The sequence below is a fragment of the Typopeltis vanoorti genome, chromosome 2 (assembly GCF_054136105.1).
Source record: "Typopeltis vanoorti isolate ZY-2024b chromosome 2, IOZ_Tvanoo_1.0, whole genome shotgun sequence".
Lineage (NCBI taxonomy): Eukaryota > Metazoa > Arthropoda > Arachnida > Uropygi > Thelyphonidae > Typopeltis > Typopeltis vanoorti.
Genome location: NC_143550.1, coordinates 26,049,516 through 26,069,671, shown reverse-complemented (window position 1 = coordinate 26,069,671; position 20,156 = coordinate 26,049,516). Strand labels below are relative to the sequence as shown.

The window sequence follows — 20,156 nt, the reverse complement described above, 5'->3', positions numbered from 1 at the left end:
CACTTCTTTAACTGGCCATCTGCCCTCCAAACATGGCCAAAAATACTCAATTCTCTTATTTCTTATAAATAGAATATTGAGTCTTTGAAACAGGTTTCAGTTCCTCATTATGTCTGTTTATATTTACAGGCTGGAATTTTGATTAGGATGGTACAAAAATCTTTCTCAATATTATTCTTTCAAATGTATTTAAAATAAATATTTTTTTCATGTAAAAACCTGGTTGGATCAGTTCAGTCAAGGACTCATCAGAACTGATCCAATCAGGTTTTTACATTATCAATAACCTGGTTGGATCAGTTCTGATAGGTCCTTTAAATACACATATATTTAGTCTTTTCCTTGTTTATGAAAAGACTCAAACTACAATAACTTCATCCATTCATCAGCTCATTGACATAAGATGCTGTGTGTTCACCCCTTTCCTTGGTAATATTCCACATCAGTCCTTGCCAGGTGGTCCTGTCATATGCTTTTCTGAAGACGTCAACTCTGAAGATCAGTCAGAGTTGACGTCTTCAGTCACTCCAGATATCATCCATCCAGCTCATTGAAGGTCTCCTCTTTTTCCAAGAACTTTACCTTCTGTTACAGTTCTGAGAAGTTCTCCTTCCATCCTTTCAATGTGTCTATAGTATTTCAGCTTTCTTCTGTCAATATCTTAAAGGCCCCCTAAAGTTCTGCCAATCTTTTCTAACACCATTCATTTGACTACCTTTCGGTATATATCCTCAGCAGTCTTCTGTCTGTAACACCACATCTCAAAATCAACTATCCTTTTCCTATCAGACTTCTTTAAGTTACAGGTCTCATATCAATAGGTCGCTGTTGGAAAAAACAGCTGCATCCAAAATCCTAAACTTTGTTCCTGGAGATAGATCTATCCTAAAACTTTTCTAAAATCCTAGATTTTAGAAAAGTCTCTGGCTGTTGTTTTAGCCATTCCTAGTCTTCTGAACAGCAATTCTTCACATTAATAATGGATTGCAAGTATTCAAACTTGCTGACTTCAATTCTTTCTCTATTAAGGTACACAATGTTTCTCAGGAGCTTTCCTGAGAAACATTGTGTACCTATATCTACTTTGAGAACTATAATCTTAGTCTTGCAAGGATTGATTTGAAGTCTGTTCTTAGTGATCTTATTAACTTTGTTAACACGTTTGCTGCCAACTACATGTATACTCGTAGTTGGTAAATGAGCCTCACAGGCCAACTACGAATATACTCGTATGTCGATTACCACCGGCTACGAGATTACTTGTACTGACCTTGAAGAAGGTGAAAGTGGTTGGCATGCAGTAACAAACTATGCCCAAGGAGCGTGGCAGCGAACGTGTTAAGGATTCATCCTAGTTCTTCCTTGTCATTACAAAGGAGTACTATATAATCAGCTTACCTCATATTACTGATCAATATGCCACTTATCTTAATTCCTGTGTTAAACTCATCCAGTACTTCAAGCATGATGTCCTCAGCACAGATACTAAATAAGTGAGGAGAAAGTAGATATCCATGCTAACTCCCTTGCAACCTAAGCCAATCAAGTTAACCCAACATCTGTTCTTACTGTGGCTTCCTGCTCACTGTACAAGTTAGCCATCATCCTGATAATGTGTTGAGGTAACCATTAATTTCATTACCTCCCACAATTTCAAATACTGAACACAGTCACAAGCTTTGGAGTAGTCTATGAAGAACATTACCATAGGGAGTCTAAATTCTTTATACTTCTCACTGATCATGCCAGCCTGGTTGGCCGAGTGGTTAGTGTATCCATTCTCCAGCCAAAAGGCTGTGGGTTGAAATCCCACTGTGGGCATGGATGTTTGTGATTGTGAAAATAGTATCAGTGGTGTTGGGCAGTAGATGGCACTGGTATAGTTGCAGTTTGTTGGTAGATTGACTGGTGGAGAGAGTTGTAGAGTAGGTGCCCTCCCTCAATGAGTCTTGAGACTCCCTGGAGGTATCACATAGTAATAATAATAATCTGTTTAATGCAAAGGATCTGATCTCTGTTACCCTTTCATTTCCTAAAAACCTGCTGGTTTCTCAGGCATCTCTGCCTCAACTTTGGACTCAATGCTATTTAGAATGATCTTTAATAAATACTTGCTTGCATGAGAGATTAAACTAATAGTTCTATAGTTCTTGCAATCCTTCATATCTCCCTTCTTATGCAGTGGTATGAAGAATGACTTCTTCCAATCTCCAGCCCATGATCCTGTCTCCCATATTTGTAATCAATCTATGAAACAAACATTCTTATACCTCCATTCCCTGTGGCCTTAACTCTGCTGGGATTCCATTTGCACCCTGGATCTTATTAAATGTTTAATTGCTCCTCTGACCTCATGTCTAAGTGGAGGAGGTTGCATATCAAAAGTTTCTTGGTGAGAGAGCACCTCCAAATTTTCCTTATCCTTTCTTTATTATTAAAAACAACTTTGATACCTTATATATTTTAGTGTATTTTAAAAATTGTAACATATTAAAAACAATTTTTAATACCTTAGACTTAATTATATTACATGTTATGCCCATTCATTTTGACACTTTGTCCAGGTTATCGAAATCCTCTTGAAGAACCCCTACATTAGCATTATTCCTAATACTTTCCAGATGTGCTGGAATATCTCCCTGCTATCCATTTACATCACTGACAAAGACTGAAAAATTATAGACATAGTACTGAGCCCTGAAGAATCATATATATGCATGTGTGTCACACATACGCACGTGCTGGTGTCTAAACTAATCAGTATTTTTCAAGTAATGCACATTTCTTTTTCACAAAATGTAAAATATCTGGAAGCCCTCAATGATGAACAAAGTTTAATATATTTGAATGCTTACAGACAAGCTTAGGTGATCATTATAATTTATTTTAATAGTATTACAACACCAAAAAAACTAAATTATAAAAAATGTTTATTAAATGGCTTATATTTCAACCAGAATCTTAGAGCACAAAACAACATGTTACAGTTTACACAACAATGAGTAAGTGACACAATTCAAATTGTAACAGACAAAAGATCTAGTCCTAATTTTGGCACCCTCTAATGTAAAAAATGAAGTATTACAGTTGTGTACAACTATACCTTACAATAACAGTCTCCTAAATTTTTAGTAAATTAATGCAACCATACTTGTTCAGGTTAGGAGAATATTTCACAGCCATGGCTGAGAACAAATTGTTTCACTTACTCATTGTCATGCATAATGTTTTGTGCTCTGAAGATGCTGGTTTGAAATCCAGCAAAATATAAACCAATTATTATTACTTGACACCCAAGGAGTCCAAAGATTCATCAAGGGAGGGCACCTACTCTACAACTCTTTGGGCACTTAATCCACCAACTAGACCAAACCACCACCACTGTCATCTAATGCCCACTACCACTAGTATTTTTTTTTACTGTCAATTGTATGTGTTCTGAAGGCAGATTTGTCTGAAAAACCCTGGTATGAGATCAGCTAACTCGCATTCAATTGAAAAAAGCCCATATAAAGATTCCTCTCATCAAGACAAGAATCAAACTTATGCCTTTTCCAATTGGAGGGCACAATGAACCATAGTTCTTCCGATTGTGCTACAGAAATGTAAACATCTTTTTATAATTTAGTTCATTTGGAATTGTAATACTGGTAAAATAAGAATAGCATCCAACACTTAAGCTATTAGATTAGTATTCATAGAGAAAGCTTTTGGGGAGTATTACATGAATTGGGAATACTTCATATGTTTAATCAAAATTTCACCACTGATAGCAAATGCATGGCATTAGCTAATGAAAATAGATCTGAATGGAACCTTGATATTAAGTCAGAATTGATATAAGATGCCTTTTCACCCATTCTTTCTAGGATATGCAGATGATATGTTAGGTATATTTCTCCAACTAAGTATATATCATCTGCATATTAGGTAGGATATGTGAATGATTATACTTAGTTGAAAAAAGTGATGAAGACATTAGAATAAGACATTTAGAAAACTCAAAACTGCTGCTGAAAAACTAGGATTATAAATCAACCAAGATAAAAGTGAATATTTAAAAGTAAGCAGAAATCACAATCTAAGGAGAAAATGACAAGTTTACCATTGATAACCTGAAATTTAAAAATGCCATTGCTTTCAAACATCTTGAAACACTGCTTACTCAAGATAACAAAATTATCAGAGAAATACAAGCTAATACAAGAAACATAAGATAATACAAAAAAAAAAAAAAAAAAAAGATGAAAAATTATTGGCAACAGTGAAATCTGGCTAACAGAAAAGGTTTTATTCTTTTCAGTTTTATCCTTACAGGAACAGAATGTTATGGGTACAGTTTATTCAGGGAAAACAGAGAGGATAGAAAGGAAAATGAGGATGAGTTGCAAAGGAATTAAATCCAACTAGAGTAGAGATCTCAAATGTTTGTGGCAGTATGAATAATATCAGTTGGTTGGTTGGTTATTTTGAATTACTGAAGTAACTAAGGTTATGAGGCTAGTGGATTATGTTTCTTAATTGCAAGTTTGATTCTCTGTTTTTGTGGGAAGAAGAGTTTCCAGAAGGGGGGCAAAAAAATCTTTCCACCTCTATATAAGACCAGCCAACTCACGTTCAGCTGAAAAGCCCTTATACAAATTCTTAAACAAATTTGTATAAGAAAATTATTAGTTTCATTAAGGTGGGTATCTAATATGCTGTAAATCACTAGACAAGTTGTAAGTAGCAGTCCAAAGGTCGCGTGCAAACCGTACAAGTTGAGCGTAGGGCCGGAGGCAATGGCATACACGGAAGGTGACGTTAGTATGGCCGGAGGCAATGGCATACACGGAAGGTGACGTTAGTACACTTTCCACGAAAACAGCACTCCAAGAGCAAAAGGAGAGTAAGGGATCAACTTGGGGGCATGAACAAAAAGGGTCGTGCGGAAAATACACAGCGAAAAAGAGTGCACGCGAAGTGGGGATATGTATTTTACAGGACTTTTTCTGGCTTTTCTTCTTGTAGATCTTTTTGACTGGTGGTTCGAGAGAGACATGCGTCGGTGCAGCGATGTCGGACAGCAGACCTTTTCCTGGAGATGCTTGAGAGATTCAACACAGAGCTAATCGTGAGATATCGTGCCCTCGCTGAATGTCCCATTGGAAGGAACTGAGAAAGTTTCCTTAGACGCGGTAACAAACACGTGCATGTCCGGCAGCAATTCAAGGACAGCGTAGCCCCAACGCCAGACGCAGAGACAGCTACCAAACTCTACACATGGAAGCGACCTGATATCCAGAAAAGAGTCAGTAAAGTAGAGAATTTATTATATGTTTCAGTTTTGTTAGAGGAAAGAAAACTGTGTGTAATAGAAGAATGTGGACAATTTACTAGAGAACTTTAGTGAGAATTCTTATTTGGAGTAGCTAGCTTCCGTTAAACAAAATTGTCTGAAGCGATTACATATATGAGTGTGACTGAATTTGATATGTGAAGCTGATATTGCAGAAAGCATTTAATTGAATGTTATCAAAATGTATAATGTGTAACTAATGAGTAACTTGTGGAAAAGGATTATAGTTTATGTAGTAATGTGTTTCATTTACCTTATCTAGTTTTGTTTAGCATTCTCCTGAACTAACTTAATATGATTTGCATTAACTTAGTCTGTACTGATTTTCTTAGCATGAATTTATTTGGTATGAAATTGAGTTCATTGAATATATGATACATCATAGTTGTAAATGTTTTGAAATCCCAATAAATATGTTTTATTACTTATGCCTGAGTTATGCCTAATTACAAGATCAAATCACCACTTATAAAAGTGAACCTAGGCAGGAAGGAAATAGAAAGCGTATAGAGATAGATTACAGGTCACGACTGCTAACTGAAATCTATATGGGCATAACAAAGTGTTTATTAATGTGTATATGCTTAAGGTTCTAGGAAAGTCTCCTTGAGTAAAGTCCCTTCTATTATAGAATACTGGCTGGTGCAGCATAAAAATATAAATTTGCCAGTATCTAAAAAGGAGACAACCCTAGATAGAAATTTCTTAGGTCCGAATGGAGAATAGATAATAGCGATTATCTATTCTCCTTAGAGGTTCTGAAACCTCTAAGGAGAATAGAGGTTTCAGAACCTCTAAAACCATCTTAGAGGTTCTGAAACCTCTAAGATGGTTTCGGAACTATACAATCCTCAGAACCATAGTATAGTTCTGAAACCATCTGAAACGGCCTCTGTACCATTTCCACAGTTAATTTATTCCCTTCAAATCGTGAGAATCAAATTTGAGAACAATAGTCCAAGTGTGGTCTGATCAGGGCTTTATACAGGCTGGTGCAAAAGTAACGAAGGGGTTTACAGTAATAATAACTTTTTAAATTGTAAGTTTTGAATTTACTTCTCTTCAAAATAATAACATATAATCCATGGAGAATTTTTACGAGCTAGGTATGGAAGACTATGTTCTGTAAGTGACCGCCATTTTCAGCTTCACAACGTTGGGCTCTTTTGAGAACATTTTCCATTACGCATGTCAGAGTATCTGGCGTTAACTCCAGTATTTCAGCTCAAATGTTCTCCTTGAGCTGCTCTGTGGTTCTGGGTTTATTCACATACACTCTCTTCTTAAGATGTCCCCAAAGGAAAAAGTCAGGGATGGTTAAATCTGGAGAATGAGCAAGCCAATTGAATGCTGAATTTCTTGAAATTAGACGTTCGCCAAAAATCTTCCTTAAGACCCCTATCGTGACTCCAGCAGAGTGTGCAGTGGCCACATCCTGTTGGAACCACATTTATGGAGTATCAGCAAGAGCTGGTCTTAAAAAATAGTGGATCGTATCACGATATTGCATCTGTTAGTTACAGCATTGCAACTGTTGTCTTCAAAGAAAAATGGTCCAATAACATGTCATGATGCAACTACACACCAGACTGTACACTTAAGTGGGTGTAATTCTCATTGGTGGACTAACCTTGGATTCTCGGTACGCCATATTCTGCAGTCTGCTTGTTTACAAAACCATTTAAGTTAAAATGAGTTTCATCGCTCATTATCAGATGATCCATAAAGTCATTTTGTTCTCGGACCAATTCTTGTAAGCGAACAGGATACATCAGACATTGTTGGTTATCTCTTGGGTTCAGATCTTGCACTAATTGCATCTTGTACAGAAACATGTGTAAATCTTTTCTTAAGATTCTTTGCAATAAACTCCGAGGTATTCCCAGCTCAGCAGCATGCTTTCGGGTTGATGATTTGGGGTTCTCCTCAATGAATGCGTTGAATATTAACATCACTTCAGGCAGAATGTGGTCTTCCAGATCTTGGCAGATCCAGCACTGCACATTGCTGCCGAAAAGCCCACCAAGCATCGGATCATCAATTCAGAGGGTTAATTTCCATGCATTAAAATGATGGTGAAAGGCTTGTTGGATCTGGATTATTGAACGATGATGTTCAAAATAAAGCTCTATGATCTTGGTTCGTTGCATAATGGTGTAACGTTCCATACTGAATCTCCTAGATGTACTTCACAAGCTCTGTAAAGAAAAATTAGAACAACATTGAATTTCAAAATTTCAACATTGAAAAAAAAAAAAGTTATATTTTTCAACCCCTTCGCTACTTTTGTGCCACCCTGTACAATGGAATGACAACTCTTATCTCTGCAGGTCAGCATCCTCAGTATTATAACAATCCTCTGGATTATCTTCACCACCTTTGCAATATGTTCCCTAACTTTCAGGTTTCCATTAATCATCTCCAGATCTCGTCTCCCCCTACTTCCTAAAAAAAAAAAAAAATCAGCTAACGCCTTTTTATTCCCATATACGGGAAGTAGGCGAGGCCATTTAGCCCTATCTAACTTTTGGAGACTGAGTGGGCAGTTCAATTTCCACTGGTACCAATCAGAGATAGATGGCCCAAGGCTATCACTAATTAAGCAGTACACAGTGAAGAGAGACGGCTCTCTTCACTGTGTTTCTCTTCAGGTTTCCATTAATCATCTCCAGATCTCGTCTCCCCCTACTTCCTAAAAAAAAAAAAAAAATCAGCTAACGCCTTTTTATTCCCATATACGGGAAGTAGGCGAGGCCATTTAGCCCTATCTAACTTTTGGAGACTGAGTGGGCAGTTCAATTTCCACTGGTACCAATCAGAGATAGATGGCCCAAGGCTATCACTAATTAAGCAGTACACAGTGAAGAGAGACGGCTCAAATGTGCCGCCATCTCGTGGTCCCTAACCCTAACACAATATATTTAATGTCTGAAATAACGTGGGTTCTACAGTCGATTTTCTTGAGTTTACAGGACGAAAAACCCGAGTTTCCAGGAGGAAAAACCCGCTAGCCCGTGCCAGAGACCGACTAACTCGGGAACCGGTCGAAAAAAGGCTTAGAAAAATTTCCTCTAGTCGCCGACTAGACTCGAAACCAAGTCTTCCTTCGTGCAGCCAAGCGCCGTGGTGTGCAAACGCCACATCCACTGAGCTACACAGGCTCTCTACTCCCCTACTTCCTCCAACAGAATATGCTGCCTCCTATCAACCGTGGTGCACCCAGGGAGGAGCCAAGGGGCCCTTACCCCTCCCCCCCAAAAAAGAGAAAAAATTAAAAAACACTAGAAAATTTTCCAAAATACTTTTCCTAATTAAAATTCATTTTTTATTTATGTCTTCTATTTCTATACCACTTATGAATTAGGATTCACATAAGGTGAGAGAACCCTACAGCAGTGTTTCTCATTTCTCAACCTGTGGGCTGCGACGATGGGACAGGTGGTCCACAGGCAGACTTAAATTAATGAAATAAATCTATATATTTTAATAATCCAAACAAAACAAATGAAAATTGAATAAGTAAGTAAAAATTATTGAAATAAAATAGATACTTAAAAATGAACATTCTGCCACAATTAAAATAGTGGCAGAATGTGGCAAAATAGTGGCAAAAAAAAAAAAAATATATATATATATGACAGAATGATCATTGACTCGGTTAACATACATAGTTAAAGGCCGAAACTAGTAGTGTTTATATTAAAACCTTTTTACTTAAATCTCGGTTCTAGTCATTCAATTTTTTCATAAAACAATATATATATATATCTTAATTTTAACACTTTGCAAATTTTAACACTTTCGGTTGAATTTTATTGCTGCTGAGCGAACTCACACATTCTAATTAATAAAAATAGTTTTTAGTTAGATACTGTGTTTGCCGGTGCAACTTATGGTTTTGTTCGAGTCTATACAGCATAGTTTCTATATGAGGGGACATGTGATTCATTAATTAGTGTCGTTTTTATCCCTATTGTCTCTGATTGCACTGTTTGTTGAGAAATATATTACACAGACTGCTGGGACATTATTCACTGACATAATAAAAGTACTTGTTTTTCTTCTGCAATACAGTGGCTATTGGGGAGGGCGTGTTTTTTACCTCGGGAGCAAGTTACTATCGCCCTGCTCTGAACATGTTTCTGCTTTTTTTTTTCGTTTGCGAGGTATATGTGAAACTTTTTAATTTCTTTTTTCGAAAAGTAAAATCAGGAGTGCGAGTTATATGGGAGGGCAAGTTATATTCGAGTAAGTATGGTATTTCAATTATGGATAAGTACATCGGTACCTTCTTTAAACAGAAAAATAGTTCGAATGACAGTAATAATACAAAACGAGTTTGTAATGTGTAGTTTATGAAGAGAAAGAGGTCTGTAACGAATCCACAGAAACACGGAATTCTCATAAGTTGCAATGCGATAATATTAATAAGCTGAACGAAAGGAAAGATTTGCTGACTTGCTGGACACTCAACCAGTGGATCGCATTCAAAGGTAAATACAATGGGTTATTTTGTAGAAACATCTTTCTGTTTTGTGACTTTTCTCCCTTTAGGGTAATTATGTCTACATTATTGTGTTATTATTCAACAATTGTTTACAGTTTTGAATGTGTATATAAAGTCAATATCAACAGTAGCTTGATTATAGATGCGTGATGAAAGGGAGGGGAGGTTTGGAGCTTCCCCAGATAGTATTCAAAAGGTAAATACAATAGGTTATTTTGTATAGGGCCCCGAAACGTATTAGTTTAGAATTTAACCACTGGGAAAGGGTTTGTGTTCACCTCAAAACTCTGAAACAGAATTTGAAAACATATTTTCCGAATAACTTTTATAAGAAATTTCTGTGGGTTCACGATACATTTCAGGCTTGCAGTCACGAGAACGACCTTTCGTTATTATCAAAAAAAGAGCAGCTAATTGAGCTTTCAAGGAAGTGACAGTGGGCTTAAAATACAATTCCGTAATCGTGGTTTGGCTTGATTCTGAATCTCGCCTTCAGTGAGACGTGAATTTCCCGAATTATCTGAAGCATCGAAAATTGTCATGCAGTTTTATACAACCTATCTTTGCAAGAAAGGATTTTCATCGCACCTTCAAATAAAACTAAATACAGAATTCATCTTAGTGTGTGTGTGCCGATCTTCGACTGAATTTGACCAATATTGAGCCAGACATCCAATAACTATGCAAGGCCGAGAAGCTCATCCATCTCATTAAAAGTAAATAGTAACATAATTATATCATATTATTCATTTGTTTAATAATTTAATTATTTTATCTATATATCCAGCCTGGTTGGCCAAGTAGTTAGAGTGTCTGCTCTCCAGCCAAAAGGCTGCAGGTTCGAATCCCGCAGTGGGCATGGATGTTTGCGATTGTCTGTGAAAATACTAGTGGTGGTCGGTGGTAGATAGCGTTGGTGTAGATGATGAAGGTAGTTGTGGTTGGTGGAGACAGAGAGTTGTAGAATAGGTGCCCTTCCTCGGTGAGTCTTTGGACTCCCTGGAGGTGTTATGTAATAATAATAATAATATCTACAAGCTTTATATGTTCATTGTGCATTACATAGTTTGAATTTGGCAATTGGAAATGCTGTATCTGTGACTGAAATAAGAAATTGCATTGGCATAATTTCTTCAATATCCCTAAGAGACAGGACATCCTTGTTTATAATATTATAATATTAATATCTTTTGAGATTTATATATTTATTTAGTTTGCAAAAAAATATTTGCGTACACCTTACCGTTGTCTAAAATAATGCAAAAATCTGACAGTGACTTCTTAATTGCCCTAAATTTTGTTGTGGCTCAATTAAATACCATTCGTGAAACACCAGATTCTTCATTTAAAGATATTTACGATGAAGCATATATAAAAGTCAAGGACTACATCAAAACAAACATTAAGGTCAAATGTCCCAGCCGATTCTGTAGAAAAGTATTTCAGGAGAACTATTTCATTCCATTTATCGACCAAATATTGATTCAACTTCATGAACATTTCACTCGGCACCACAACATTTTGAAGAATATTTTTTCTCTTCTGCCAAATGTAAAAGATGTTCCAACAGCAAGTGCAATGGAAGATTTTCGTCAGTTGTGTGAATTTTATACCAGTGATTTGCCTTATACAAATCCAGCAATTTTGAACGCCAAATTCAAGTTGTGGTATAAGAAATTTGAAAAACCGTTTGCAATAGCTCCATGCAAAAATGCCATTGATGCAAAGTGTGACAAAAATGATATCTTAACATCTATAACTTATTAAAAATATTTGCAATGCTTCCAGTAACAACATGTGTCAGTGAAAAGTCATTTTCTAATTTATGCCTTTTAAAAATCTATTTAAGATCTACCATGACACAATCATGACAGAACGGATGGCTTTGCTATATATATATATATACACACACACACACACACACACACACACAGAGAGAGATTAATGTAACCACAACTGAAATAATTCAAGAGTTTTGTAAAAAAGAAAAGAAAACTGGATTTTATTCTTTAAATAAATTTTTATAATCACCTAATGAATTTTATTGAAGGAATGAAATTTAACAAATTTTAGTTGAACGGATAAAAATATTTTTATCCGTTCAACTCGGCTCCCCCCCCCCAGATTAAATCATGGGTGCGCCACTGCCTATCAACGTATCCCAAAATTTCAAGACTTTACATTTCGCTGCATTAAAATGACACACCCATTCATTTGCCCATCTGTCCAGTTTATTCAAATCCTCTTGCAGGGCTGCCACATCTGCACCATTACTAATAACCCTTGCTAGCTTCACATCATCTGCAAACAGAATATTCCCCTGCAATCCACTGATAATGTCAGTGATATAAAGGTTAAACAATACCAGGTCCCAGTATGAGCCCTGTGGGACCCCATTTGTAACCTACCTCCTTGCTATTGCCCCACCATACACAACTCTCTGATACCTAAAAAACCAATCCTGAATCCAGTTAACTAACCTGACATCTAAACCCATGTGCTGCAACTTAAATATCAGCTTATTATGGCAACCTCTCAAATGACTTAGCAAAATCCAAAAAAAATTCCCAGTATATGCCTTTCCCTCAACCGCTCCTCTAATGTTATTATAAAAGGCATTCATATCAATAAAGCAAGCGCATCCCATAACAAATCCATGCTGACTCTCACAGATAGCATTACCATCATCTGCCCAAAGCTGTATATGGTCCCTCACTGGTTTCTCCAAGATCTTAACTAATGATGAAACACAAACTGGTCTGTAATTTGACACTTCCAGTCTGCTACCACCCTTAAGCAATGGCACTCACTATCTCACCTTCCTTCCATTCCTTGGGTGCCTTTCCATTAGCAAGATTTCATTGAAAAGCCAGTAAAGGAGCTGTTACTTCTTTAGCACATTCTCTCAAAACCACGGTGAAATCCAGTCCCACAGCTTTATTGACATCCAGAGAGTACTCAGTATTTAAAACACACTTTCCTCTTGCACCTCTAAAACTTGAACTTGCCCTATCCCTCTAGTATTACAACCTACTTCTCTGAGATGAAATACTCCAATAAAGTGTTCATTGAACAACTCCACTATGTCCTCTGCATCAGTCACTCTATTCCCACTTTTATCCAACAATGTCATTCTTTCACAATCATTTCTCCTCCTACTGGCCACATAGCTAAAAAAATTCCCTAGGATTTTCTTTGGATCTTAGTGCCAATCTCTTCTCATATTCCAGATTTGCCTTCCTTACCATACTAATCACTCTCCTGGCTTGAGTCTTATATTCTTTATGCATCTGCTCTCCACCCCTCTCCTTATATCTCATCCATAACCTCTTTTTCACTTGTAGTTCCTGTTTGATATTGTTTGTCATCCACTTTACACCAATTTGTGTCTTCTTCATTCATGGAATACAGCTTACTATTGCTGCCAACAAATATTCCTTCATAATTTCCCAAGCACTAATGATATCTCGCCCTTCCAAATCCTCCCTCCATGGAACTGCCCTAAGTTAATGCTGAACTGCCACATTCCCTTCTCTTTGATACTCCTGCATGTCTATTCATCTTCCAAGTTAAAACCACATTGTCACTCTCTCTGGGGGAAGACATGCCATCTCAGTTATAATCAGCTCTTCTGATACAATGACCAAATTCAAAATTCTTGAACCTTGTGTTCCTTCTATTACATGTTACCTAAGACATTTGTCCCTCAAGAACTGAAAAAATTCCATTTCCTTATTGCTACATGCATTTTTCTCTTCTCAATTTATACTGCCATAGTTAAAATCTCTCATAACAATCTCTTCTTGCACTTACCAAGCTCAACTGCCTAAACATTTCATGCTCCTCATCCTCTGTGCTCCTTGGCTTGTAGCAACACCCCACTAAATATCCTATCTTGCCCACCTTTACCTCACACCATATGCTTTCAAAACCATTAGTGTTGCTGCCCTCCAAAGCCTCCAATCTGAGAGGACATAAGTCATCACTTATCATAAGCAGTACTCTACCACCACACCCTTCCTATCCTTTCAAAAAATGCTCTAACCTGCTACTTCTATTCCTGTTATTATATCACCTTCCAGCAACCACACCTCAGAGATCCCAATAATCTTCAGACAGGCTGATGCTATCAGTGCCACTAATTCATCTCCTTTATTCTGGATACTGCTGGCACTAATATAAAGCATAAAAATGTCACTGTTTCTATACCTATCCTTATCCCCTCCTGATTCCACTGGTACTCAGTGTTACCCAATGTATTCCCCCCTTCTCCCAAGCACCTATTTCCACAAGAGGCCACTCCTGCTACCATCTACCCAGGTGCAGTATTAAAGCAACTACAAGAGCTTGCTTTGATAGTAGTGGAACTGGATGGGATATTTTGCAAGGGTGTTACAATCTAAGAAAACTTTGGTCTCAACATGAGAACAACTGCTAATGAAGGGTAGAGCAAGATAATTCCATTATACATGGCTAAAACTAGGACTGAAACAACAAATCACAGATCAATCAGCATCTCTAAAAGGGGTCATTATGGTGTTTGAGATACTAATCAGACTACATCCAGAGGTAGAATCTCAATTCTTCACAAAGGGCAGCATGGCTTGGTAAAGTAGATCTTGCTTAAACAATACGTTCAAGTTTTATAATAAAGTCAATGCACAGCTGGATAAGGGAAATGAATAAGTATGAGTAATGTGTGAAGGTAGTGAGTCCAAGAGAAGGATGATGACTGATGAGAAATTAGTATTCTGCACTTGCACCATGGTTGCTTAACTTGTATATTAAGATACTAGGATTGGTTTGACAATTATGCAAAAGTTAAGGAGGGTGATAAGAAATTTATGATACAGAATCCTCCTTGCAGGCTGATCTGAGCACAGTTATTCTATGGGTAAATGATAATGAATATCATTTCAATGTTACAAGCAGAGTATTATATTATACTACAAAAGGCTAATGAAGCTAGAGACCTAGGGATAATGGTACACAGAAGCTGAGGTCATACTGGTAAGATGATTAAGCTACTGCATCATATAACTGCATTTTTTGAAAAGAATACCTATCTGTAAGAAAAAGACAGTTATTCTTCCACTTTATAAAGTTTTAATAAGATCACATCTTGACTATTATGCTGCTAAATGGTTAGCAGAGTTCATAGAATATGAAGTGACAATTCAAAGGATCCAAAAGAGAGTAACGAAGATGATATCTGGCCCAAGCAATCGCAATATCTAACCAGATTAAAATTTGAAATAACTCAAACGTGGAAATGCAATTTCAAAGTTTGAGTAACAGAACAGAGGAGAGATATTAGAAACATACACATTAAGATGATCTTATGGAATAGGTGCAAGTGAGATTTTACAGCAACCGGCAGGAGAACTCAGCATAATCCCTGGAAGCCAAGCGCTTGTGAGGTTCATATACTTGTATGTGGTGAGCATGTAGGATGCACTGCCAATAGAAATGGGGAATGTGTCCTTTGTGAATGTTTTCAGCAAAGACATGATAAACATTTAAGCACTATGTGACCTGAAAGAGGACCAGTTAAGGCCACATAAATGTGGCCTTAACTGGCCATCAATTTAATGATGATGAGCAGGAAATAATAAAATAATGATATTGAGAAGGAAATAAATAAGAGGTAGGCAGACTGAAGGTTAGAGAAGCTTAAATAATAACAAAGCATTATTTATTGAAATTATATTTTAATTAAAATATTAAGTCATTTAAACTAATTATTAAAATTTCAATAAATAATTAATCATTAAAACAGGCTGCCAGAACATTTTGCCTCAACAGTCCTAGGAGTAAAGAAAGAAAGCAAGACTGTTTGATAGTGATGATTGGGTTTTGAATGACGCAGTATGATATCAAACTTCTGGAGTTTGAAAGATAAATCATGTGGTGGTTTAGTGGAGGGCAAAATTTAATTATAAAAGGAAAACCATAGACAAAAGGAAATACTAAACAATTACTGAGCAAGTAAAAGGAGTATTATTACAAAAAACATAACATTGCATAATACTTCTACCACCTTCCTAAAGAATACAAAGAAAATAGTAAAATAGTAATTAGTGATGGTTCAATAATTCAGCTATCACTATTTACGAGCGAGTATGTTTATCACTGTATATCATACGGGAAAGAAATGATATATGATCCTGTACATCTCACAAGGCTGCAACTCAGAAATTTAATAATGATAAGAAGGAAACAATAATAAAATAATGATATTAAGAAGGAAATAAATAAGAGGTAGGCACAGTGAAGGTTAGAGATGTTAAAACACTTGATACAAATACAGTGTTGAGTTGTGTATATTAAGAGACTGTGCAATACTCCAAGAGAACTGAACCAGTTCTTTGAAATGGTTGAATTTTTACAATTGTGCTAGGGTTGTGCTAAAACCAAAATCACACTAGTTATCATTTCTTAAAATGGTTGTTAAGGCCAGAATTCAGAATGTAGCAGACAATATGTTGTCTGCTACATTCTGCTACAGACAATGACCGACCATTAATTGGTTTTCGTAAAGGAAAGGCACAACCTACTGAAACATTTAACCTGTTGAATGATTATTATCAGATTAATACTGGAGATATTTTTCATATGGTAGAACAAGGACAAGGGCCCTGGTCCCTGGAAGTTACTGAAGAGCAATGGGTAAAAAGGATAAGAAGTAAGTTTTTTGCATGAAGAGTGTTCAGAGCATGACAGGCACTGCCTGAAAGGATGGAGCAAGTGCAAACAGTACATGGGTTTAAGGTGGGGAGGGGGGTACAATTAACTTTGTAGTGACTAGCATTGATCGCCCACAATGAGGTTTATGACTCCATGGAGGTAAAGAAAATATTTTGTCCAAGTGCCAAACGTTTTGGTTAAAGATGATGGCTATACACAAACACTATCTGGCTTTGCAAAAACCTCTGACAAAATACCTCATGGGAAGTTATTGCATAAACTAAGATGGTTGGGGATTAATGGTAAGCTAACAGCATGGATAAGAGTGCAACTGTTTGACAGGTATCAAAGAAAATAAAAACTACCAATAGGATACTACAAAACCTATCCTTGGTCCACTGCTGTTTAATTTATATATAAATAACACCACTGGTGCATAAACTGGCAGAGGAAGAGACATACAGTCATTAATTAAAGATGCATGTTAGGAAGGACAATAACAGGATTATAGTTTCTTTTCAGGTACGTTTGAATATTACTTTGTCCTAATAAATATTCTGACAGTAATGACAAGGCAAAACTGAGAATGTTATGTTCTTTAAGCTAATTAACACTTAGCATAAATTGTTCTGAAATCTGGGTCGTATACTTATCATGTGCTAGGAACTTTCTGTTTTGGTCGAGTGTGTAATGTTTTCTGTTCTCCAATCTATAGGCTGTGAGTTCGGATAGATACAAATGCTTTTGCCTTCAGATATCACAAAATATTAATAGCATTCTCTTTAACTTGAACATTCTCATTTTCAATGAGAACCTACACAACATGTACGTCTTCCGAATTTATTATTCTTTTTTTTCCTCAGATCCTATGTACAACATGGCATTTATGCACTTTAAAAATAACACCAATATGCATAACCTATAAGACAGTTCGTGAATTGCTTCAAAAATTCACTTTCAAAATTGTTCTTATACACTAAGCCTAGTAATAAGTAGATGAGAACTCCATGCATTATATATTATACATGATGCTTCTCCAGTGTTAAAAATGTAATTAATCCAATTACTTGACAGCGGAAGAATTAATACAAACCAATAATATCCGAAGTTCCACACAATTCCCAGCTATCACAAGATATCCCATCTAATTCCATATCGTAGCATTCCGCTTTACAACAAACTGATGAAACCAGTCAGCTGGTGAACCACACGCTCTTCCAAGAGCGCCATAATATGAAAGCAATAATAAATAAATAAAATAGAATCGTTCAAATGATTTCCGAGAGCATGACTAAAATACTGGTTCGGACATTTTCCATTTGTTTCGAAAACTTAAGACAATAAGTAAAATTTCTACTCTGCAGTTATAACATCAAAAGAAAAATATGAAACTTAAAAACATAAAATATGCGCTGCCAAAACTATTCCCTATAAATTACAAATATTTAATAATCATTGCATTCTCGCAGGTTTAAATTTACTTGCTCAAAATAAGGATATTTTCTGGGCCTCTCCCGGAGCTTAGTAAAGTTGGGAACAGGCCTAGAATAGGACTGTTTCCAAGTTAGTCGATCTTTAGCACAAGCAAATACTGGTTTTAACTCCTCAACTGGAAATAATCGACCACAGAATTGACACTATTTCAGACGATGCATACTTGTTACGTTTAGGACCACAGGATTGCGACTCTTGTATGCAGTAATCTTCCCTTAAAAGCCTGATTCATTCAATGCCTAGAGCTCACTATCAGTTATAGCTGCATGGAGACCAGCTCCTCCTCTGTTCTTCGAAACTTTGGGGATTAAAAGGCATTAGAGATGTATTATATATATATATACATATACGCTGTTTGGAAAAAAGCTAACGGACACCATAGTGTGAGGAACAAAAATCCATAGCACCCATCTTAATAAGATGTAGGACCTCCTTCCACTGCGATGACTGCAACAATCCAATGGTGCATACTTTCCACAAACGTGTGATAACCATCAAAGGAAATTTTGAACCATTCTTTCTGTAGGCATGTTTTGAGATCCTAGACCATCGTGGGTCAGATGTCCCTTCACCTAACCTGATGCTCCAGTTCATCCCACAGATGTTCAATAGGGTCGAGATCAGGGCTTTCTTGAGGCCAGTTAAATGTGGTGACGTTCATGTCCACAAACCACACATTTACAGCAACAGCCTGCTAACTTCGAGAGGTATCTGAACACTGTAGACAATGCAACTTCACACTATTGCGTTTCTATGGAACCGACCATTATCTTTCAGCAAGCCAATGCACCTTTTCATAAGGCTGTGGTGATATTACGTCCATAAATCACGCAATTACATCTGTGGGATCAACTGGAGCATGGGTGAAGTGACATCTGCCCTACAACCTTCCAGGATCTCAGTACATGCCTACAGGAAGAATGTTTTTTTTAAGGCAGGGAATTCAAGAAACGTTTATAAGTGCATGTTGCTAGTTTTTTAGTCCTCAGCAGGGTTTTTTCTTGGATTCGTTGTCCTCAGTATTGACTCTATTTCATTAGACTTAATTTCATCATCGTTAAAAGTGTTTAAGTCTCTGTAGTCTGTATCTATTGATTTGTCGCATCAGGAATAAGCCAGTTTATTATAATAGCTGTAAGAGCCATCCGATTTTTTAATGATTGATACTACTATAAGTGTTGTTTTACTCAGTTCCAAGCATACGATGCAATCGAAGATTTTTTTTTCTTTCATTCGCATTTCGCGTTTGTAATATTAGGTTTGTCTAGTTTGCCTTAAATCTTGATTTGTTTGAAGTTGTCTGATATTGTCGTGTTAGTGCATTAATGCGTTTTCTTAAGATTATTACTTCATCATTCCACCAACCTACGAGCATTCTGCCATCGGTCTTCAACTTCTTGGGTATTCAAAGTGTGTAATCGCAGGAATTTTCAAACATAATGAAAGCACAGAGACAAGGACGTGTGTCATCCAGGTGGCTAAATGCTTGTATAGTGAAGTGATGATGATGCATTTAGATTAGGCTTGCAAATTCTCCTTTTAGTGTTTCTGTAAATGCAAATGTGTCGAAGTTGATTTTCTTGTTGATGTACTCAAAGTCACTGCTGTAATTTGACTCGAGAATTCAGTTTAATTTTTTGTTGCTGATGATGAGACTTAATATACGATTATCAGAACAACTTTCCTTTTCCTGGCGTCTCCATTCAGACGAGACTGAATCAACGAAACTGCTTTCCCTTATATTTCCTTGTTTTCAAAGGTAGAAGTATAGTGTCATCATTTAATATAAATTTATTTTGGGAATTTAATGCTAAACATTCGTTCAGATTTATACCTCTATTCTGTGTGTTCTCATTAAATCATAAAACAGAATAGCCTTTGCTGTCCATTGTAAGGATTACGCCACGATTTCTATTTAAAATCCACGATGTTTCCCAATTTTTGCTAAATTTTATTTGATATCTCTATGATAATCTATGTACACACTCACAGGAAAATTTTTGATTCCATGGTACATAATTTAGATAAGCCCAGTGTTCTGTTCTGTTCTGTTGGGAAATTAGCATTTCGTCAACATCAGGGTTGACTACAAGTATTACGGCTCTCTCGCTCCGATCTTTTCAAACATTT

General features: G+C 36.5%; 1 protein-coding gene across 1 annotated transcript in view; it reads right to left on the bottom strand.

Moving 5' to 3' along the window:
- The window catches only part of LOC150108890 (E3 ubiquitin-protein ligase RNF123-like), a 660,886-nt gene extending 643,124 nt beyond the window's left edge, over nt 1–17,762 (bottom strand). Inside the window, exon 1 of the mRNA XM_090410696.1 lies at nt 17,626–17,762. Coding sequence (XP_090266822.1) covers nt 17,626–17,686 — 61 coding nt within the window. The 5' untranslated portion in view covers nt 17,687–17,762. The remainder of the gene's footprint in view (nt 1–17,625) is intronic.
- Between the last annotated feature and the right edge of the window lie 2,394 nt (nt 17,763–20,156).